At 42.3% G+C, this 24,527-nt stretch overlaps 1 protein-coding gene across 2 annotated transcripts in view; it reads left to right on the top strand.

The window, feature by feature from the left end:
* LOC124594205 (TBC1 domain family member 20) overlaps positions 1-24,527 on the top strand; it is a 121,374-nt gene that overhangs the window by 53,594 nt on the left and 43,253 nt on the right. Inside the window, exon 7 of one of the 2 annotated variants that reach the window (XM_047132564.1) lies at positions 19,268-19,321. The exons of the other annotated variant lie outside the window; for it this stretch is intronic. Within the exon in view, the coding sequence (XP_046988520.1) occupies positions 19,268-19,312 (45 nt within the window). The 3' untranslated portion in view covers positions 19,313-19,321. Of the gene's footprint in view, positions 1-19,267; positions 19,322-24,527 lie in introns of those variants that run through there. 2 annotated transcript variants of the gene reach the window in all.

The raw sequence follows: 24,527 nt of genomic DNA, 5'->3' as shown, positions 1-24,527 counted from the left end.
ACAGCCAAAATCATCAGTATCCCATATTTTCAACAGTTTCAGCTATAATGTTATTTCAAACTTGTAGGTTTTGCCTTGTCAGCCACATTAATGCATTCATCACTCTGCACACATCATTTGTACATTGAGGTGGAGTAACAATGCTTAGCTTTCTGGCTTACCTGAGTGAGAAAAATTAAGAGCATTTTACTAGTTTGTGTTCAGAGTTGAAAAATCCCAAACGCTTAAGTTTACAGAGATTGCAGACATGTATATTTATTATGATCTCTGCAGTGGGAAATTGTGAATACTTATGAAGGTGTTTTGAATTAAGAGTACTACCCTACTGAACAACATTACGAGGTTTGTGGATGTGGTACATGTTTCTCTTCTCAGTGGTCGTGTTTGTGAAATGGGAAATGTATGAAGATATACAGTCTATAGATAACATTTTTGAGCAATTAAAAGTAGCTTAAGAAGTAATTCCAGAGGTGGACCTGGACATCCTACATAAGAGGACCGCATATTATATATGAGCAGGGCTCGTATCACAGTTGTCAGCAAGGGATGCAGCGCCTTGAGAAAAATGCCTTCATGAAGGCATTCTGTGAGAGAGCTATTGCTGGTAGTAATTTGATTCCACAGTTTGTATTTATTGATGAATCAAATTTTATGATGTGGTGAGTGTTGCATCTCTCATGCAAATATATACAATTTCTTTCAACATTACTTCAGTAAATACGTGGTATGCTGCCTTTGATAACAAAGATGATAGACAATCTATTTAATGAATGACTATATTTCCAGTTCTTGCAGACTCACCAGTCTGAGTACTTGCTGAAAGAAATACCTCCCATACATGAGACTTTTAAAATACATCTACATCTATGTTGACTACATTTTGACAACTTTCAACCTTTCCACGTCAGACATTCCCTCCCATACAGCCTTGACATTCGAGGCAAAGATATTTGTTCAGATACAGAATCCTTACAGCAGTACACCACCATTGTTACCTCAGCCATCACTTTAATTAATTACCCTACCAGCGTAGTTCAAAAGCAGTTTTCCAGGCTATCGCATCCAATCCTGCTATTGTTGATGCCTCAATAAAGCAACTTAGGAGTATACCACTTTTAATTCAGTACTATCCTGATCTTGAATGTATTAATCAGCTACTTTGACAAGGCTATGACTTGCTAAAATCAAATCATACCCTGAAATGAGATCCATTCTGTGTGACAGTTTGCCCACCACACCTAGAATAGCTTTTGGTGCATTATCCTCCACCCACTATGCAGTGTCGTTTTCTGCACCGACAAGGACCATGGAATTCTTTGCACCTCATCTCCAGCATGGTAGCCAGTCCGTTGTGGTGGGGCCGCCATTTACCCTGTTGGTTGTAGCCCCCCTGACCACACAGCAATTGCTCTGCTGATGCCTGCACCGTTAACTCCCCATACATGCCAAGGATTAGATGCCTGTCACCCTGGGGCATCGGGACTCCCGGCAATGGCCTTCCTGTCAGGTGGCCCTTGCCGAGGCTAGGTGGAGCCCGTGGGGAGCGTCCCTGGTTGGAGTGGATGGCATCAGGGTGGATGACACACCATGAAGTGTAGTAGGTCATCTCCTGCTGGTGGTCTGCCGCCAGCAGTCTCTAACCATTCAAACTCTCAGTACAATGCAAGGAAGTGTGATCCTAAATCATTCCCCTCCCTGGCCACACCATGGGAGGAATGCCAGGCTAAGGATGGCAGTGAAGCTTATTCACCCTGGTACCTCGTATGTACGAGAGTTGATGGACAATCTTTCATATACATGAAGCCTCAGTTTTTTGTGGAACATTTGGAGGACAAGTGTGGGGAGGTAGAGGGCTTGTCCAGAAAGCACTCTGGGTCAGTCTTGATAAAAACAGCATCGTCTGCCCAGTCATGGGCATTACTCACTTGTGACAAGTTGGGGGTGTTTCTGTTACTGTCATGCCCCATAAGAGCTTAAATGTGGTCCAGGTTATTATATTCCACAGGGACCTTCTTTTGCAGTCTCACGACGAGCTGCGCACCAATTTAGAGTGACGAGATGTTCATTTCGTTTGGCACATCCATCGGGGTCCGAGGGATAATCAGGTTGCAACCGATGCCTTCATCTAGGCCTTCACAGGTGACACATTGCCTGAGAAGGTCAAGGTGATGGTCTACCGCTGTGACGTCAAGCCATATATCCCTCACCCAATGCAGTGCTTTAAGTGGTGGAAGTTCAGCCATATGTCTTCCCGCTGTACTTCCAGTGTCACATGTTGAGATTGTGGACGTCCATCACATCCCAAAACTCCATGTGTTCCGCCTCCCATCTGTGTCAAGTGCGGAGAACATAATTCACGTTGCTGTGGCTATTACCTCCTCTTACCCAACTGCTATGAGAACAGTTGTCGCCCCATCAGTTTTTTGCATTCCTGTCGCCTCTCAGAACCAGAAGACTACACCAGCCCCTTCACGGTGGGAAGCACTTTCGTCCCTGTTGCTCCGCACCACCTACTTCAGGAGCAATACCCCCCTAACAACGGGGGATATCACTCCGCTCTTGTGAGCGGGAGAAGTGTAAGTTGTCTTTGGCTCCTCTGGCTAGGAGGGGGTTGCTTGGGTCACTCCCTTCCCAGGTTCCTGGTAGTGGGAAAGATGATAGACACAGTGGATATAGACTGCTCAGACAAAAAGTCGGTGGCAGCAGGTGACCCTGAGGCATAAACTGCCTCATGAATGTTCCATGCCTTTCCAGTCTCACGATGATGTCACCCTCCAGTGGAATTGTAGTGGTTTTTTCCACCGCCTGGCTAAGGAGCTACGGCAACTGTTAAGCTTTACACCCGCTTTCTGCGTTGCCATCCAGGAAAGCTGGTTCCCGGCAATGCAAACCCCTGCCGTCTGTGGCTATAAGGGGTGCTGCAGTAACCATAGCGACTATAATCGGGTGTCACGTGGAGTTTGCATTTATGTCCTAAACTCGGTCTGTAGTGAAATTGTGCCGCTTAAAATCCCTCTTGAAGCTGTGGCTGTCAGAATAAGGACGACACAGGAAATAACTGTCTGCAGTGTATATCTTCCTCCAGATGGTGCAGTTTCCCTGAATGTATTAACTGTGCTCATTGATCAGTTCCCTAAACCTTTCCTACTTTTGGGAGATTTTAATGCCCGTAACCCTTTGTGTTGTGGCACCATGCTTGCTGACCGAGGCAGAGATGTTGAAACTTTATTGTCTCAGTTTCAGTGTGGCTCATGGTAGTTACTCGGCCATTGATTTATCAATCTGCAGCCCAGGACTTTTCCCACTGGAGAGCACATGACGACCTGTGTGGAAGTGACCACTTCCCATCTACCTGTCACTGCCCTGGTGTCAAGCCCACAGATGCCTGCCCAGATGGGCTTTAAACAAGGTGGGCTGGGAAACTTTCACCTCTACTGTCACCGTTGAATCTCCCAAACATGGTAACATCGATGTGATGGTTGAGCAGGTGACTAAAACAATTGTTTCTGCTGCAGAAAGCTCAATCCCTCGCTCTTTAGGGTGCTCCTGGCGTAAGGTAGTCCCTTGGTGGTTGCTGGAAGTCACTGAAGCAATTAAGGAGTGTAGGCGATCTCTACAGCGGCACAAGCAGCATCCTTCCCTGGAGCACCTCATAGCCTTTAAATGCCTCCATGCTCGCATTCACCAACTTACCAAATGATGGAAGCCGGAGTGTTGGGAGAGATATGTCTCGACCATTGGGTGCCGTACGTCACCTTCCCAAGTTTGGGCAAAGATGAAATGCATTTTCAGGTATGAGACCCCAATAAGTGTACCAGGTGTTAACATAAATTGTGTGTTATCTACTGACACAAACACGATTGCCGAGCACTTTGCTGAGCACTATGCTCGAGCCTCTGCACTGGAGAATTACCCCCCAGCCTTTCGCACTCTCAAACAGTGCCCTTGCACATTGCCCCGACACAGCTCCTGGACCGGATCGGATCCACAGTCGAATGATTAAACGTCTCTCACCTGACTATAAGCAACATCTCCTCGTCATCTTCAACCAGATCTGGTGTGGTGGTGTCTTTCCATCACAGTGGCAGGAGAGCATCATCATTCCGGTGCTCAAACCCAGTAAAAACCTGCTCGATGTGGATAGCTATCGGCCCATCAGCCTCACCAACGTTCTTTGTAAGCTGCAGGAATATATGGTGTGCTGGTGGTTGGGTTGGGTCCTAGCCACATGGCCTACGGGCTCCATGTCAGGACGGCTTCCACCATGGTCTCTCTAGCACTGATAATCTTGTGTCCTTCGAGTCTGCCATCCGAACAGCCTTTTCCTGATGCCAACACTTGGTTGCCATCTTTTTTGATTTACAAAAAGTGTATGACACCACCTGGTGACATCATATCCTTGACACATTATACGAGTGGGGTCTCTGAGGCCTGCTCCCAATTTTTATCCAGTATTTCATGTTGCTTCATACTTTCCATGTCCAAGTTGGTGCCTCCCATAGTTCCCACCATATCCAGGAGAATGAGGCCCCACAGATCTTTGTATTGAGTGTCTCTCTATTTTTAATGGCCGTTAATGGTCTAGCAGCAGCTGTAGGGCCGTCCGTCTCACCTTCTCTGTATGCAGATGACTTCTGTATTTCATACCGCTCCATCAGTACTGGTGTTGCTGAGTGGCACCTACAGGGAGTCATCAACAAAGAGCAGTCATGGGCTCTAGCCTACGGTTTCCAGTTTTCGGCTGCAAAGTCATATGTTACGCACTTCTGTCGGCATCGTACCATTCATCCAGAACTAGAACTTTACCTTAAAGATGATCCACTCACTGTAGTGGAGACATATCGTTTCTTAGGACTGGTTTTCGATGCCCGATTGACTTGACTTCCTCACCTTTGTCAGCTGAAGCGGATGTGCTGGCAGCACCTCAATGCCCTCCACTGCCTGAACAACACCAACTGTGGTGCATATTGCTCTACCCTACTGCAGCTCTACAGAGCCCTTGTTCAATCCCACCTTGATTGTGGGAGTCTGGTTTATGGTTCAGTGTCGCCCTCAGCATTGAGTTTATTCAACCAAGTGCACCACTGTGGCGTTCGCCTAGCGACAGGAGCTTTTAGGACAAGTCTGGTGACCAGCGTCCTTGTGGAGGCCAGAGTCACTCCATTGCAGGTTAGGCGTGTACAACTGCTGGCCAGTTACATTGCACACATTCGTAGTTCTCCTGCGTATACGAATCACAGTCTCCTTTTCCCACCAACGGCGGTTCATCTTCTGCACCAGTGGCCCAGGTCAGGGCTTCCAGTTGCAGTTCATGTTGGATCCCTTCTTTCCAAACTGTAGTCCTTGCCTTTACCACCTATACTTGAGGTCCATTCACATACACCTCCATGGTGTACACCGAGGCCACAGCTTCGCCTGGACCTATCACATGGCCCTAAGGACTCAGTTAACTCCGCGGCTCTCCACTGCCACTTCCTCTCGATTCTTGACATGTACTGAAACCACAAAGTGGTTTACGCTGATGGCTCGATGGCTGACCTCACGTTGGCTTCACGTATGTCCATGGAGGACATATTGAAGAGCAATCTTTGCCCAATGGCTGCAGTGTTTTCACTGCCGAGCTGGTGGCTGTATCTCGTGCTCTTGAGCACATCCGTTCAGGCCCTGGGGAGTCATTTCTTCTATGTACTGACTCCTTCAGCAGCCTACAAGCTATCGACCAGTGCTATCCTCATCATCCTTTGATAGTGGCCATCCAGGAGAGTCCACCTATGCCCTGGAACAGTCTAGTCGTTCAGTGGTGTTTGTCTCAACCCCAGGTCACGGCGGAATCCCAGGCAATGAACTTGCCGACAGGCTGGCCAAACAGGCTACGTGGGAACCGCTTATGGAGATCGACTTGTCTTCAACTGACCTGTGTTCAGTACTATGCCGCAAGGTTTTGCGGCTTTGGGAGACGAAATGGCGTAACCTTAGCATGCACAACCTGCTTGCCATTAAGGAGACTATGAATGTGTGGCAGTCCTCCATGTGGGCCTCTCACAGGAATTCTGTGGTTTTCTGCTGGCTCTGCATTGGCCACACTTGGGTGACGCACAGCTACCTCCTGCGCCATGATGATCCACCTCAGTGTCAGTGCGGCGTCCGGCTGACAGTGGCCCATATCTAGGTGAGCTGTCCTTCATTGGCTGCCCTGCAATGGACTCTTCAGTTACCAGGCTCGTTTCTATTAAATTTAGCAGACAATGCCTCATCAGCTAATTTAGTTTCACGTTTTATTTGTGATGGTGGTTTTTATCGTTCTATATGTTTTAGTGCAAGTCCTTTGTCCCTTTGTGTTCTCCATTCTAATGCTTTTAGGGTGGGTGTTTTAATGTGTCACAGAGTGGCTGGCTTTTCCTTTTTATTCTTGTGGTCGGCCAGCCACAGTCATCTATTCTCTTATTTTTACCCCTTCTACTGGTTTCTTGCTTATTTCTGTGGTTTTCTCTTTGTGTTTTGTCCATGGTAGTGTTCGTTGTCTTTCTGTTGTTCTTCTGGTTCTTCCTTTCTCCTATTATTGTGCTGTACATCTCCTTTCTTTTCTTCTTTCGCTTCTACTGGGAACAAGGGACCAATGATGTTACAGTTCGGTCCCTTCCCCCCCTCTTTTAAACCAACCAACCAGGAGGAGGAGCAGCCACTGGCTCTGAAAGCTTGCACATTTCCATGTCTTTTATATGTTAATTCTGTTGCCGCCACTTGTTGAGTCGATTTTATGAGGATTCGGTCAATATGTGTGTTAATAATAAAGTGCATTTCTGCTCTGTAGCAGTTTTCAACTCCCGGCTAAATGAAAGTCTTCTTAAATCTTGTTTCGACAACAATGTCTACTAAATCAGTATTCCAACAACTTTGGAGTTAACAGTTGGTATTTGTTATATATTGACTATACATCAAACAAGAAATTAGTCATTAGCATGTGCCTTTATACTAGGCTAACATCCTGTTTAGACACTGATATTCCACCAGCTAGACAAATTGATATTTCAAAAACATTCAGTATATATTGACATTATTGCAATATATCACGCTTGACTCATTGATACTTCTTGAAGTAGCATACAGTGCAGCACTCTCTCCTCCCCACTTGGGGACGAAAAGAAAGGAACTCATGATTTCAGCTGCATCGGCACTATGCGGAGTCAGCAGTCCCGAGTGAAGGCGCATGTTGGACTGGGATTCAATCCCCCGACGGCCACCTATCCACAGTCCCTGCTCATGTCCTCTATGCTCGCTAATTTGAGGTTCCCGCAGGAGCTCAGGCATAATTGTGCATTCACATAGAAGGTGGTGGAATCTTGGTCTGTTGAGGTGGATCAGTTATATGAATGCATTATGTCTGTTCTTTCAGATATGTCCGAAAGAACAGACATGAAATGGAATTTGCAGCTCTGATACATATTATGTAAATTAAAGGTGGGAGGGGGATAAAAAATCAAAGGGACATATGCAAAAGAACAGACACATGCATTCATTCATATAAATGAGTCACCTCAATGTGCCATGAATCCACCACCTTTATTGCTAATGTACAATCATGTTAGAGCTCCTACAGGAATCTCAAAGTAGTGAGCTTGGAGAACACAGATGGGGACTGCAGATGGGTGGTGCTGGGTGGGAGTGTGGGTTGGCCGAGGGGTGAACTGAGATAGTACAGACAGTTCCAATGGACATTGTGTCCAGGTGTTGCAATGGTTAATGCAAATACCTAGTAAACAGGAGATTCTGGGTTCGAATCCCAGTTGCGGGCTTTCAAATAAAATAATGAAAGTATGTGAGGTGGTGGCCCTCAGTTACGTTCCCACTGACTCAGAGTTGAAATATTAAAACTTTTGGCTGGTTTCATTGTCTAGGGGCTGGGATACGTAGCTGTCGCAATACAAGCCAAATACTGCTGAGTCTACAGTATACAGTATGAATATAGACATGAATCAAATGGTCATAGGTTCCTATGACTCAGCAATTGTGAACGTAACGTAGAAGTTTATAGATGAAAGATTGCAATTAAATAAAATCTGCAGGTACTATCGTAATGGCTTTAAATGATGACTAAGATGGTAGATCAACTTTTGAGAATGTGATATATTTCTGCAAAACACTTATTGGTGTTGATGGTCCAGCAATTAAACAATATATAAGTTGAATAACAGGCAAACAAAAGATTCCTACTGCAAGTAATTAGTTATGAACAACAACATAGCTTGTGAGATATTCACTTCTAAATGCACACTACTTCTTCACTGTAGAAGCCACAGATATCTCACAAGTGCACAAGTCAGCACTACGAAGTATTTCTATCTGCCGAAACCACACGCAAACTGCTACACGCTCTCCAAGTCTTTCCTGCGACCGTATGTCCGTCGCGTCCTCACATCCAGCACCTCTCGAGTCCTCTCCCGTACTGTTCAGAACTGCCTATGTTCTCTCTGGAAACAATCCTCCTCCCCCACTTCCACACAGTCTCTCCAAGTGTCCTTTTTGGAACGATCGCTGTGATCAGCTAAAGCGCTCCCGCCCTGTCTCCAAGCCAATTTACACCCACAAACATAATGAAACACATACGAAATACTGGGTTTACATTTAAATAACTTGCAATTAAATAAATATTCCTACGGCTGGACCATAAACACGCTCTAACACACATTATTAAATACATAAACAAATTAAATAAACATACATCAAAGGAATAGCAAGCAAAAGTAGGCCAGTAGCCTAATGTCTCTGTGCTTTCCAAAACACAGTAAATATTTGACCAATTTCTTCGTGAATAGTATATATCAAATACAAACAAAGACATAGATGAATAAATATATTTATAAGCATGCTGCTACCATTTTTTCGTGTAACTGTGGAGTACTTATGGCCTGACACGATCGATAGTAATTGGCCACTTCGACCTCCAATAACTCGTGTACTATTCAAGTTACATGTCTGTAATTTGTACCAATTTAGGTTTACACTAATAGCTTTCTAAAGGCACATTGATCAACAAAATCGTGTGAACTGTTTAGATTTTGGAAATTCGTTGCTGGGTGTTACTTACATAATTTATTGTCAGATCCTAAACTTTAAACTAATAAAGATATTGAAAATCTGATTACACCATTGTCGCGTAAATAATGGTAATGTACATGTTTCTTTTTGAGGTATCGTGATTCACCTGGCTACTATTAATTTCTATACAAACTGTGAAATGTCTGCCATGCTGGTTTCACAATGCCATCTTCGGCACTCTCGGCACACAAGTCTCTTTCATCGTCACAGCGTCACCAAGGAATTCCTAGCCACATGCTACCTGGACCCCGGCTAACATTTGGCACCACGTGGCTGCTGACGTGCCGCGGCCCGCCGAGAGGCCCCAGCGTGGCCACGTCAACTCCGAACTTAGAATATTTCCAGGGCGCCACCAATTATTATGGTACTGATGTATATCAAATATAATTATCAATTAAAAGTTATGCTATTAGAGTCGAAAACTTTCTAGAGCTGCACTACCGTGGACTAGTCTTTTTGTAACGAGTTGTGTAGAATGGGTATAAGGAAGAATGCCTCGTGCAGGGTATCTATGCTCACTGCAAGGTGAGTGGTGGCTTGTTATGCGATCACATCACTCGACGTAAGAGTCAGTGTGGATCCTGGCAAACTCATGTTGGCACCTTTCACTTGGTTTCTAATGATATTCTCAGTTCATATGTTGGCTGGTGGAAATAGTGAAAACTGCTGGCCTCACTCATGAGGTGCAAACAGAGCTCACTATTTGCAGTATCGTACCCTGAGTTGATAGGGATCCTTTGGTTTTTAGTTGAGTGGAGGGTCTCAGCTGGAGGCTCCATTGATTCTGCGTTAGTGACGGCTGCAGATTTCTGGACCTCTGTTATGGGGCTGACAGTTGCAGGACTTACCTTGATAGGTCAGTGGTGCATTACAACAAGGAAGCAGCTACTTTTGTAGTGGAGTACTTTTTTTTTTTTTTTTTAGGTCCTCTGGTGAAGGCTCACCAGTCAATATACAAAGAGTGAAATCAGATCGCATACAAAGTAGACACTTCAGCTGTCAAAATTTTACAGTTAATTGTTGAAGCACCTGAATTACTGTCCTCCAGGAAAGTTATCAACCTCAAATTATTCTTGAAATTGAGAGCTGGCTGAAACCTGAAGCAGAAACCTTCAAAACATTTACTGAGGCATGGAACGTACATCAGAAAGACAGATTACACACCATAGGGAGGGGACTGTTCATTGCTGTCAACAAAAATATTGTCTATTGAGGTTGAATTTAAGTCTGACTGTGAAGTCATCTGGAATAGAGGAGCAGGCTAGGTGAATTAAAGTTATTTATCATATGTTTTTACAAGCCACCTGATTTCTCCATTACAGGTGTAGAATCATCCAAGGAAAGCCTTGCTCAGTAGTGCGGAAATACCCAGATCCTGCAGTATTACTTGAGTTGACTTTAATCTACGAAGTATAGAATTGGAGGTAGTATGAACAGACAGTCTTGTTGAAGTACTTTTGAATATGTTTCCTGAAAACTGCCTTGAACAATTAGACAACCCACTCACAGTGGAAATATTGTAGACCTTGTAACTACAAAAAGGCCTGACTCTTTATCAACAGTGTGAGTATAGAGACAGGGATTAGTGATTTCTATGTCGTCATAGTGATGATGATTTCTGAAGTTAATAAATCCATCAAGAAGGCTAGGAAAGTATTTATACTAGAAAAATCACATCAGCAGTTGTTAGCATCCGACTTAGACAATGAATGAACATCATTTAGTTCTAATATGACAGAGACAGAGGAATTATGACCAATGTTTAAAATGAATGTAAATCGCAGTCTTGAGGGTATATGCGAAGTAAGTGGATTACAAATGGAAAGGACACTCTGTGGTTTAATAATCAAATTTGGGAAATGCTGAAGAAACATTGTTGCACTCTTGGTTAAAAAAAGAATGCATAAAATTTGACAGGCAGAAGTTAGTAGAAATTTGTGTGTGTGTAACGAGATCAGTGTGCAAAGCATACAACTTCCATTGTGATATCTTTGCAAAAGAAAATTCTGCTCATACATAATCACTAAGTGAATTAAAGGCTTCTATACAGTCACTTGACGACCAATCTGGGGTGACGTTAGAAGAGAGCAAAAGGATAGCTGAAGTTTTAAATTTCACGTTTAAGAAATCATTCATGCAGGAAGATCATACAAAAATAATGTCAGTTGACTGCCATACAGACTCCCACACGGAGGTCATAGAAATAGGCATCTGCACTGTAGAGAAGCAACTGATGGAGTTGAAAACGAAAAGTCACCAGGATCAGATGGAATTCGAATTTGGTTTTGCAGACAGCACTCTACTGTATTGGCCGCTTAGTTAGCTTGCAGTTATGACTCTCTCAGCCAGAGCAAAGTCCCAGGCAACTGGAAAAAAGTGCAGGTGGATCCTGTATACAGAGGGGTCCACAAAAAATGTACACACTCTTTGATAGTTAATATCTGTGGAATAAAGTGACATAATTGCAGTTTTGTGTAGTAGCATACCCTGTTGTTTTCTCAACAGATCTTGACCCATTTTCAAGCAGATGACAGTGCAACAATGAATGAAGTAAGATTGTCATTTTACTAACACAAGGCCGTGTTGAAGTAGTACTGGAAGTATGAAAACACGGTGGAAGCACAACAGCAATGGTGTAATGTGTATGGAACTCAGCCACCAACACTTACAACAGTTTATCGTATTCTGATTGAATTTGAAGCTGACAGTACTGTTCAGGATATGCATAAGAAACATCAACAGATCCAGCTTCCAGTGCTGCTGTGTTGCTACATTTTACCAGCTCACGTCAGAAATCTGTGAAGCAGGGTACACATGGATGTGGGGTAAGCCAACCAATTGTACAATCAATTCTGAAAGTAAGTGGAAAGTGTGCATTCCAAGATTGCTGTACCTCCATGTTTTTGTACTTCCAGTGCCACTTCAATATGACTATGTGTAGCTCAGCCAACAATCTTTCTGCATTCAGCACTGCACTGTCATTTAGTGGGAAACGCACACCAAGATTTGTTGTGATAGATAATGTTACTATGCAAAACTACAACGATGTCATATTTGTTCCAAAGATATTAAATACTAAAGAGTGTCTACACTTTTCTGGGTCCCTCTGTATCATCCCCTACGTTCCTCGGAGTATGGGACATCATCATCATCATCATCATCATCATCATCATCTAGGGTTGCCATACGCCACGGATTTCACAGACAGTCCGCGATTTTAGGGTAAATGAAAACGTCCGGGCCGAAAAGGCAAATGTCCACGATATTTGCTGGATTTGAAGTCAACTTCCGGTAATTTGAAAAATTGCTGTCAAAGAAGCATCAATATGTTATCTCTTTACCTTCACATTATATAAAATCCAAACAGAACAGAACAGCTTTCGAGATATGGAAACAATGGGCAGTCAGGAATTTTATTTCTCCATTCCCAGTCATAACGCCAATGTAGAGAGACTTTTCCCTCATGAATTCTCAGTGGACAGAAGAAAGGAATAGGTTAACAGTAAAATCAGTTAATGCAATGATGCAAATACAGTACAATATGAAAAATGTAAGTTGCAGTGAATTTCATAAACTGATTGAGAACCAGATTAAGTTCCTTTCATCTATTCAAGGTTCTGAGAAATACGATTGGTATAAGAAAAGCTCAAATGATGACAATAGAACTTTGTGTACTGAATAATGTAATGCATATTATTATTTTTTGTAATAAATGCTTTCTTAATGAAGCAGTCCTTCCTAAACTCTGGATCATTAATTAAATGCACATTTCCCTTAGCTTATGGGTATGAGGACTCCTTATTCCTCTTATTTCCTTCGACCGGCTACGGTGACCGTAAGTTTTGTCCTGGTTTTGGATTCCGAGATTAATGGCAATCCTATCATCATCAACAACAACATTGTTTTGCTTTAGAATTAACACAGTATTTGTGTGAATATAATAAATTTCATTGAGTCATAAAAGTTTCCATCCACAAATCAGCACAGGTTCAAATAGCATCGATCATATGGAACGTACCTTGCCTTCTTCTCACATGATGCGCCATAAACTGCGGGTGGAAGACAACAGGCAGATTCTGTATTCCAGATTTCAGGAAAGAGTTTGACACGGTGTCACATGGTAGACTGTTTACGAAGGTCCGAGCATATGGTTTAGGTTCCCAGATAAGTGAGTGGCTCGAGACATTTTAAGTAATGAAACCCAGTACATTGTCCTTGATGGCGAGTTTTCATCAGAGACGAGGGTATCATCAGGAGTGCTCCAGGGAAGTGTGACAGGACCATTCTCGTTATATATGTATATAAATGATCTGATGGACAGGGTGATCAATAATTTACAGCTGTTTGCTGATGGCACTACTGTGTACAGGAAGGTGTCATCATTGAGTAGCCTTTGGAAGATACAACGTGACTTAGACAAATTTTCTACTTGGCGTGATGAACCACAGCCTGCTCTAAATATGGAAAATTGTAGATTAATGCGGATGAGTAGCAAAAACAGTCCTATAACATTTGAATACTGCATTAGCTGGGTGCTGCTTGACACAGTTACATTGATTAAATATCTAGGTGATATGAAATGGAATGAGTTTATCAGATTGGCATTAGGGGAGGTGAATGCTCGGCTTCGTTTTAGTGGGAGGATTTTGGGAAAGTGTAGCTTGTCCATAAAGGAGATGGCATATAGAACACTATTGTGATTCATTCTTGAGCACTGTTAGTTTGTTTAGGTTCCCCACCAGGTCAGATTAAAGGGAGCCTTCAAAGCAATTCAGAGGCATCCTGCTAGATTTGTTATCAGTAAGTTTGATCAACCTGCAAGTATTACAGAGATGCTTTGTGAACTCAAATGGGAATCCCTGGAGGGAAGACGATGCTCATTTCAAGAGGCACTTTTGCCGAAATTTAGAGAACCGGTAGAACATTTCTGCTGGCACCAACATACATTTCACATAAGAACCAAGAATGTAAGGTGCAAGAAGTTAGGGCTCATATAAAGACATTTATACAGTTGTTTTTCTCTCACTCTATTTGCAAATGGAACAAGAAAGGAAATGACTAGTTGTCATACGTGGTACCCCCCCACCATCACCCTATGGTGGCTCTTGGAGTGTATATGTAGATGTACGAGGGTAATCTGAAAAATTCTTGGCCTGGTAGTGAAAATGACAATTTATGCATTCAAAGAAGTTTTATTTTTCATCATAATCTCCTCTAAAATCAATACATTTCATCCACCAGTATTCCAATGCCATTATCCCATCTTTGTAGTGTTACTCCGGAAGTGTTACAGAGTACCTATCTATAGTTCTGACCAGTTTCCTTCTGTTCAGAAATAGAGTGGATATACCAGCACTTCATAGTGCAAATCCCTCAATTTCCCCATTACCAAGGCACTGTTGTGGGCAGGTGCATTGACCTGATGGAAGATTATTTTTTCATTCTATAAGCTGAGTCTGCTTTCACAAATGCATGCATCCAGTTTTGCTAGAAGTTGGTAGTAGTACTCTCCAGTTATGGTTTTACCTTTTTCAGAGTAGTCAATCGACAAAATCCCTTCTGCATCCCAAAACATGACGCCATGATCTTTCCCCTTCTTTGGAGCCGAAGAACTGCCTTCTATCCACTGCATAGACTGCTGTTTGCACTCAGTTGTGTGGTGGCAAAACCATGTTTCATGCACTGTAATGTATCAGTGCAAAAAGGTCACTTCTGTTTTTCTTAAAACACAACAATCTAATTTTGGAAGGTGTCGAGCAAATATATTTGTGATCTGGAGTGAGCACACCTGGCACTCATCTTGTGCTTTCTCATGTTCAGTTTCTGGTGCAAGATATGACTAACACATTCCTTTAATATCCATAGAGCATTAGCAGTTTAATCCACCTTTGTATGCTGATATTCCAAAATCATGTTGTGCACTTTGTTGATTATGTCTAGTGTGCGTGTGCTTTTTGAATGTTCTTTGTGGGTATTGTTTTGGATGCTTTCATGGCCATGTTTAAACTTGGCTACCCATTTTGTCACAGTGGAAATTGAAGGCGAAGAGCTGCTGTACATATCTGCAAGCCACAAATGAATTACTGTATGTGTTAAATCTTCTTTTATGAAGAATTTAATCACTGCACAGTACTCGGTTTTTTCCATTTTCAACACCACACTCACCACATCTGTTTCAAACGACTGCCTAAAGTCATCTGCTGCCTCGAATGACTTGCAATTTTATGTGGCGGCTACTAACATGTGTACGAATGTAAGGGAGAAAAGAGCATGTGAGTAGTGTTGCAGTCTCTGGGCAGGCCATCATAGAAGTAGATGTAGAAAGGTTCACGTGATGAAACTATTGCTTAGGGACAGAGGGATGGAGTTTGTATCCCAATAGGTCTAGAATGAAAGGAAAAGGAAGATCTGGGAATGTAAGGACGTAATAAAGACAGAGGAGAGACCCAAAAGACTGGTACCCTTCCCACCCCCAGCCCAACAGCTGACTACCTACCAGTGTGGTGTTCTTCACTGGTGGGCCAGAGAATAGTGGTGTTCATCAATCCTTGAGAATGTTCACTACCAGCTTCACCCCCTCACCCCCCCCCCCCCCCCCCTCCCGTGGTCGTTACTATGGGATGCCGACGGAATGTGTAGTGCAGTTACCTTCTTTGATTTCCAAAGAGAAACAGAATAAAAGTAAACTTTAAGACGGCAATACTAGGATCGTATGCTTGATTATTCTAAGAAAGAGATAACTATTCTTTTCTCTAAAATGGTAATGATTTCTACTTAACAACTAAGTAAAACTGCCCACTCCTAACAAAAATTTGACAACCCATTACACTCATTCAAAAATAAATAAATAAATAAATAAAACAAAGAAAGAAAATAAATAAAGAGAGAGAGGGATAAACACCTTTCCCATAAAACTTATTCAAACTACAGCTACCTTCCTGTTAATCAGATGCTTTCTTTTTTTGAAATTATTACCAGTAAAATAGCGGAAAATCTCTTACCCTGTCAGTTTCTTAACTGTCCATGTCACACAGCATGATTATGTTGCAATTCACTCTTAAGTGATTATTATAAAGTGTATGGAACCACTTGGACTATTGCTCTATTAACATGAAAGATTTCTGGGTATGGAACTGTGTCACTTTATAAACATAAGGGGGCAGACAATTGAAAACGAGACAGGCTGTATAAGGAGCATGACATTGCGGTTGATAATGTAGTTGAGGTGTGCGTATAGAAGTGCCCTCTATTGGGAGTCAGGAAGGAACGGTGCAAATGTTTCCCACTGTAACATTCGTCTGTTAGACATGCTCGACACGAGATCAGTGGGATGTATGCGCGTTTGACATCTCTGTGGAGGCTGGGACAGAGGAACAGCGAGATGATGTATGGTTTCTGATTGCGGAAGCAGTGTTAGCAACTGAAATTCATGCCTGAATCTGTGCTGAGTATAGCGAACACAGTATGTCGTGCGTGTGCGTGTGTGTGTGTGTGTGTGTGTGTGTGTGTGTGTGTGTGTGTGTGTGTGTGTGCGTGTGTGCGCGAGATAAACTATTTTGAGATCATGGGTTATTGAAAGACAGCAGTGGGCCAGGACTAGCTCATTATGTCATTACCCCTCCTGCAGTTGCTGTGAAAATCTATGCACAGTGGGTTCTTCACAGTCCGATGGCGGAGCAGAAGTTGAACAGAACGTTGACATCACTGTAGCATCTGGAACAGTATGACAATGAAAAATATCATTTCCTGTTTCGTATTTTTGGGGTAGATGAAACATGGTGTCATCATTTCGATTCCCACTGCAAAAATCCAAAGCCATGCATGCCAGCTCTGGGAAAATCTTAGTGACCTTTTTCTTTGACTGCAAGGGCCTGCTGCTCATTGACTTTCTGGAAAACTGTGCTGCAGTTAACGCACAGCAATCCGGGGGAAGGGCACCGTCAAGTCCGAACCGCCAGGACAGCCTCATTCAGGTGCAGGAGACTGACTGTCCACATTACCAAGCTTTATTAAACTAGCAGCAGAAGTTTTACTGGGAACCCCTTATACAGCCTCCATATAGTCCTGACATCTCCCCATGTGAATTCCATATTTGTGAAGCCCTAGAGAAAGACATTCATGGCTGTCAACTGCTTTCAGATGAAGAGGTGCATGTCTGAATAGAATCATGGTTACATAGGTAACTGTAAACATTTTGCCATGAAGGGACTGACCATCTTGCTTACAGTGGCTAAATGTATTAACAGTTATAGTGATTACTTTAAAACAATGAACAGTTGATGGGTATATTGAGGAAGTAAGTGTACTGTGACCATAATGGGTTGTAGCTTTTTTGATTTCTGAGGACAGGAAAAATTGAGTGGTATAGAGGGATCCCCTGACTGAGTGAGCATCACAGGAACCATAGTAGTGTGAGCATCACAGGAACATAGTAGTAGGTAAACACACATTGAAGTGAGTGTCCAGATGTGTGAAAGATATAAGAAATCCTGCCAGGTGCAAGCCATGTACTGTGAACCATTCTCTACTCGTGGAAGGAATAACGCCTACTGAAATTTTTTCGCGTATCAAAACAGTTTATAGTGAAGGTATTGTGAGCAGAACGAGTGTGCTTAAGTGGTGTAGGAAGTTTAGTGGAGGCAGGACAAATGTTCATGATGAACAGAGGCATGGAAGACCTTCTATTTTGATTGATGAGTTGGTGCAAAAAATTGAGGAAGCTTTTCAGTAAGACTGCTGATTGACAGTGGATGAAATTTTCATGATGTCTCCAAAACTTACGCGAGACACCAATGCTGAGATACTGGAAACTGTGTGCAGTATGAGTCTCTAAACAGCTGACAGAGCAGCACAAGAAAAATTGAATTAGTAACACCTGTGAGTTTCTTAAGCAAGGTGAATTGGAAAGTGAAGATTTACTGAGCTCTATTGTGACTGAAGGTGAAATGTGGGCGAGTCACTATATGCCTGATACAAAAATACAGTCATCACATGTGGCGTCACACAAATTCCCAATATACTAAAAAATTCAGAACCGCTTTTTCAGGCAAAAAGATCATGATTTCAGTGTTTTGGGGCCAAAAAGGCAACAATCTGATCAAATTTCTGCATCAGGGGGAGACTGTCAATGCACAACAATATTGCAAGACCCTGAAAAAACTCTAAATGAACATTCAAAACAAAACTAGGGGAATGCTGACAATAGAAATGTGCTTGTTGAACGATAATGCCTATCCTCATGTAGCTGTAGTTACCAAAGCCTCTTGAGCTCACTTGGTTGGGATATTTTGAACTGTCATGCATATTTCCCTCACTTGGTGGCTTCATATTATCATCTTTCCACCTCCCTGAAGACACACGTGAGTGGAATTAAATTTTCAAGCAACAAGCAGATGCAGAAAGAGGTCCTGAAGTGGGGGAAGGAGGTGGCTTGAGAGTTCTTAGAGGAGTGCATTAAGAAGCTTGTTCCATGGCTCAGGCATGCATTGAACAAGATGACAATTACTTGGAAAAATAGTCAAAAAGTGTATCAAAAATATCCTATAATTTTTTTCAAATGCTCTTTTTCTTCCCTTGTAGCTACCACTAATGAAACCAAGGTATCGTTGATATTATTGGGTCCCTTGTGGCAGAAGTATTGGGAAATTTTATTACAACCAGTAGCTTGTGGCTAGGGGAATGGGAATGACCTGTTGTCTGTTGGCTCTTACAGTGTGTGCCACGCCTGGTAGTCATTGGCGAATCGGGTACAGAATCGTGTTTTCCTCATGCTGGGCATAGGCCATATGGTGATAGTTACTCACCAGTAATGCTTGTGTCTTAGAGAACGATTGTTGAGCTCTTATTTCTGGCAGCCAGTATTGTGCAAGCCTAAGGCCATTCCTTTTAATCATGTTGTTAGGATTTTTTAATATTTCATTGACCTCTGACCTTCCGTGCCACCATCCCTGGCTTCTTGGCGAGTATGCAGGTTTTATATAATTTTATTTTCTTGCCATATTCTTTGAGGCATTTGGCTATGACAGGTTTGTTGTACTGCCCAGGTGGAATATACGAGGATGGTTTGGAAAGTTCTCAGAACGGAATAGGAAAAACCTACTTACATTACTGAAACTTTATTTTTTAGTGCAGTCTCTTTGAAGATTAATGCATTTGATCAACGATGTTCCAGTGCCTTGATCCCATCTCAAAAATGAGTTTCCTGCAAAGTAGTTGACAACTCCGGCTATCAATTCTTCATTTGACGTGAATCTTCATCCACCAAGAACAATTTTCAGTTTTGGGAAGATACGGAAGTCTGACGGAGCTATATCAGGTGAATAAGGTGGGTGTGGCAACAATTCATTCCTTAGTTCCTGAAATTTTGCCATGGCGAGAGTTGCAGCACCCATCTTGCAGATAATTTATTTATTTCTAATTCTTCAGTTAAAATGTGAGGTACCTTTTTAGATGACATCTGGCAAGCATGAGAAACTTCACACACTTTCAATCGGTGATCCTACATGATCATTTCCTGCACTTTTACAATAATTTCTGGAGTAGTTACACTGCGCGGATCACCATGTAAGCTCTGCTGACCAAATTTAAATTCATGTCTCCACTTGGCAACTGTTGAATATGAAGGAGCAGTCCCCCAGTGTATTCTGGAAATCAGCATGAATGTCCTTTGCTTTCATACCTTTCTTTATAAAATCCGTAATCACTGCTCGAACCTCAATTCTCCCCCCCCCCCCCCCCCCCTCCCCCCGTCTTTGCAAATACTATACGGGAACAACAACAGAGCCACATCACCGTCACAGCTCTCTTCCAAGAGCATTAATGTGGCACGTGCTTACAGGCAACAGTTCAATGAATATCACATGAAAAACTCGTTGCACTAGCGCTGACCTCTTGTGGTATTCCGAGGACCTTTCAAACCACCATTGTAGAAATTGTGCACCTACATGTGCGTTACTACTGAGTTGCCAATTTCTCCAGTACAGATTTCTCCAGACAGTCAGTCCACCTGTGTGCCTACAGTGTCCAAAGCATCTTTCTTGTCCTTGGTGGAACCTGTCACATCCAGACTCTGCAGGTGTTCTAGAAGACAGACTGGATTGATTTGGGGTTGTAACCATTAGCCAAGAAAGTTGGTCGCAGCCTTTTAAGGTTTTATATTGTGAGCATCACGTAGCTGCTGTTTGTGAATAGTCAGAGAACAGATGACTGAGTTGTTCTACCATATTAGTGGTATGATTGGACTCTAAATATCTGTGGTCCCTATGTTTTGGCTCTGTGTCATCCATTGCCCTGTATTCTTCTGTAGCTACTTAAAGTGTGAACTGGATCGTCTTGTGCATTTTGATCAGATATTTTTGAAAACTGTGAAGCACCATGGGGGCCACATAGCGAATGAATATGGAGCATGAAATACACCAGTAGACCCAGGCAGAGGCCATTGCAACCATGGCCAAAATGTTGCTTTCGTCAGTGATAGTTACTTACAGTATGATGTGGTTTCATACCCAGAAAACTTTCATGCTGACTGACTCGAGCTGCAGAAGCCTGCACCACTATATTACTCTATTGTTCCATCCTCAAATAGCCAGTGGAAAAGTGACCATCTAAATCTGCCCATGAAAGCTTTGATTTTCATTTTATCATGATAATCATTACTCCCTGTGCAGGTGGGAGTCAACAAAATTTTTTGGCTTTTGGAAGAGGAAGTTGGTGATGGTAATTCTGTGAAAATATCTTGTCTTAAAAAATACCACCTTTGTTTTAATGATTATCATCATATCTCACATGTCACTTGCATAAAACTGTCTCCCTTACTTCATGGTAATACAAAATGAGCTGCCCTTCTTTGAACTTTTTTAATGCCCTCCATCACTCTTACCTGATAAGTATCCCGTACCACACACCAATACTCCAGAAGAGTGTGTACAAGTGTAACATGGTCTCTTTAGTAGGTTTGATGCATCACTAAGTGTTCTGCCAGTAAAATGCAAACCCAGTCAAGAATCTGAGAGACCACCTGGATAAGGCTGCTTGTGCTGTGAATCCTCAACCGAGTAATCTAGCACAGCTGGCTACAACTCTGGAGCAAAAGGTGATTACTCAGGCTTTTGACATGTGGTCTCATGGCAATTTGATAGTGTAGTATGGATAAATAAGAGAGTGAAAAGCCATATCCTTGCCCTGCATTTATTCTATCAAACTGATAATTTGTCATTTTTCTTGATGCGGATTAAATCTGTTGTTTAAAGAAATGTATCTATTATCATACAGTTGCTGGGAACATAATCATTTGCCAGAATCTAAAATAATTTACGTTGACTGTATCAAAAGCTTTTTTGAGGTCGATGAAGGCAATATGTGCCTTTACGTTGAATTCTCTGTTTTTCTGGTAGCAATTTCAGTGAAAAACATCCTTTCCATCATGATCTTTCTTTTTGAAAGTCATTTGGCTCCTCACATATGATGGGTTCATAGTGTCTTTATAATTTCTTTTTGATGATGATGGCAAAAATTTTATATGCCAAGCTCGATAAGCTTATTTCTAGGTAGTTGCTACAGTTTTTTGGCTGTGGGCATGTGCGTTTGGGAACCTGTGTGCTTGGGTGTGTTAATGTGTGTGCTTCTACTAGAGGAAGAGCAAGAGCTTGGAAGTTAGTGTATGTAGTCTCAGTTGCATGTTTCTGTGCACCACTCATCAGTCAGCTATAGGTGAGTGGTTGCCTCTATTTTATGTATCATATGTAAGAAGTTTAGTGATCTGTCTTAAAAATGAATTGCTTGCATGTTTAAACAGCCATAGATTGACTGAATCTAATAAGAGGTTCTCATGTTCCAGAATCTATTGTCTTAAAGTACTGCAGCCATTTAGGTAAAGGAATGATATTTACTTTCACTATTTAGCTTCCTATAATTTTGAATGTTTGTGGTTGTAGTCCGTAAATATCATGTTTTAAATGGGCCACAAATCCTTCCCATTCTGCCTGTGTATTCCGTGTGTTTATTTTAGCAGTTGCTCTCTTGTTTTGCCTCCCTGTTCCCTTGTTGACAGATATTTCACAAATGCTTTTAGTCCTTCGTAGCTTTGTTGGCATTACCATCCCATTTTTCTCACTCCTGTCTTCCTATGCCATTTTACTTTCTGGCAAGGCTCTGATTGGCAGCTTCTCTCTTAGAGTTTATTAGAGAGCCTTCCAATCATCCATTGACTATTCTTTATGAATTAATAGAGGGAAACATTCCACATGGGAAAAACATATCCAAAAACAAAGATGATGTGACTTACCAAACGAAAGCGCTGGCACGTCGATAGACACGCAAACAAACACAAACATACACACAAAATATTAGCTTTCGCAACCAACGGTTGCTTCGTCAGGAAAGAGGGAAGGAGAGGGAAAGACGAAAGGATTTGGGTTTTAAGGGAGAGCGTAAGGAGTCATTCCAATCCCGGGAGCGGAAAGACTTACCTTAGGGGGAAAAAAGGACGGATATACACTCGCGCGCGCGCGCGCGCGCACACACACATATCCATCCACACATATACAGACACAAGCACACTGATATGTCTGCTTGTGTCTGTATATGTGTGGATGGATGGATGTGTGTGTGTGTGTGTGTGTGTGTGTGTGTGTGTGTGTGTGTGTGTGTGCGTGAGTGTATACCCGTCCTTTTTTCTCCCTAAGGTAAGTCTTTCCGCTCCCGGGATTGGAATGACTCCTTACCCTCTCCCTTAAAACCCAAATCATTTCGTCTTTCCCTCTCCTTCCCTCTTTCCTGACGAAGCAACCGTTGGTTGCAAAAGCTAGTATTTTGTGTGTATGTTTCTGTTTGTTTGTGTGTCTATCGACGTGCCAGCGCTTTCGTTTGGTAAGTCACATCATCTTTGTTTTTGGATATGTTTGACTATTCTTTTGTAGACGAGATTCTCACTAGCTCATAAAGTTATTTTTGCTGTAACAGAGTATTCTGTGATCTCTCAAAAGGCTTACGTGGTGGGCATATTCTTTATTCATAGTCAGTTTGTTGTACTTCTTTTTATGCCTTCTTGGCCAAATTAGTATGGAGCTTACTAGAAGGGTAGCAATCAGATTCAGTTTCAGGACCTCTAAACACTCTTGCATATAATACCATATCAGCCACTTTGTTTTAGAATTTAATCTTTTATTGACCTGAGGTTCCTGGCTTCCCAAGTGAATTTGTGGCTCACTTCATATTGAACATTGTGTTCATAATTCTTAGCTGGTTATATAGCACAAAATTAATTAATCTGTACTCGTTACTATTGCAAATTTCTTCCCCATGAGGGTTTACTTACTGCTCAGTTTTGGTTTCACTTACCCGATTACTGCGATCATATCGGACTTACTGATTTTGCTAATGCTCTTCTGTAAACAAAAATGGAATTTGTCACTTCCTTCTTTCACTTTTTCAACCAGAGCATAGATACCAATCACTAGGTGTAGTCTCATAATAGTTTTAGTCAAAGTTGAATGATCGTTCACTCCAGAAACTGTAGCTGTCAGTTGTTGGTGTGAAGCATTTATGTACCACAAGCACGACTCCAGCTTTTGCTGTTGGTTTCTGATCAACTCCATTGTAGAACTGTAAGTGATTTGGAATCTAATTGAAATCTCTTAATTTCTTCTTTGTTACCAATATCACTACTATTGTTATTGCTTTTTTTTGCCAGTATGTCATCTAGCTGGTCTGTTTTATGGGATATACCTTTTCATTATTTAGAATAATCTGCTTTTTCCATGCATTATCCTTTTTCATAGCTGAATCATCATGTTGGCCAATTCAATATTTTCCAGTTGAGACTTGAAAGTGTGAAGTTGTGTCCTTACAGGCAGTTGCTGGCAGATAGTGAGTCCAGTGATGGGGCTGCCATCTTGTAGTTTCTGGGCAAGCTTTGGAAGTTATTTCAGCCTCCCTGCAGATTGAGAATAACACTGTTGGTTGCCACCTCTAAGCTGAGGGACAGATACTACCCAGGGGATTTGAGATACTTTCTCCACTTCATCCACAATTGGGGTGCATGGTTCTCTTCTGGCTTCAAAACTGTTGACTATCTTCACCTGTAATCCTGATAAGGGCCCTTACAAAGTACCACCATTGAGGCCAGCTGGACAAAGGCTTAAAAATTTTGTACAGGCACCATTTAGTCAACCTGTGTTGCTTGCTATCACATTTGACAATAAAGTGCCTCTATTTTTGCCAGTCATACCTCATTTCTTCTCTGTTTCATCAAGAGCCAGTGCTTGCTCTTCTCCTGAAGATGCTGGGATTTCAGGGGCTCCCAGCAATTGCTCCGTGCCTTGAAACATTACTGTTTTTGCCAATTTTCAACACCTTTGAGTGCTTGGAGCAGTTTTTCATCCCACTGCAACACTAGTTTTTCACAGTCACTAAGTTTAAATCTATACTATGTT

The sequence above is a fragment of the Schistocerca americana genome, chromosome 2, assembly GCF_021461395.2.
Source record: "Schistocerca americana isolate TAMUIC-IGC-003095 chromosome 2, iqSchAmer2.1, whole genome shotgun sequence".
Classification (NCBI taxonomy): domain Eukaryota; kingdom Metazoa; phylum Arthropoda; class Insecta; order Orthoptera; family Acrididae; genus Schistocerca; species Schistocerca americana.
This window is presented reverse-complemented; position numbering and strand designations above follow the sequence as displayed.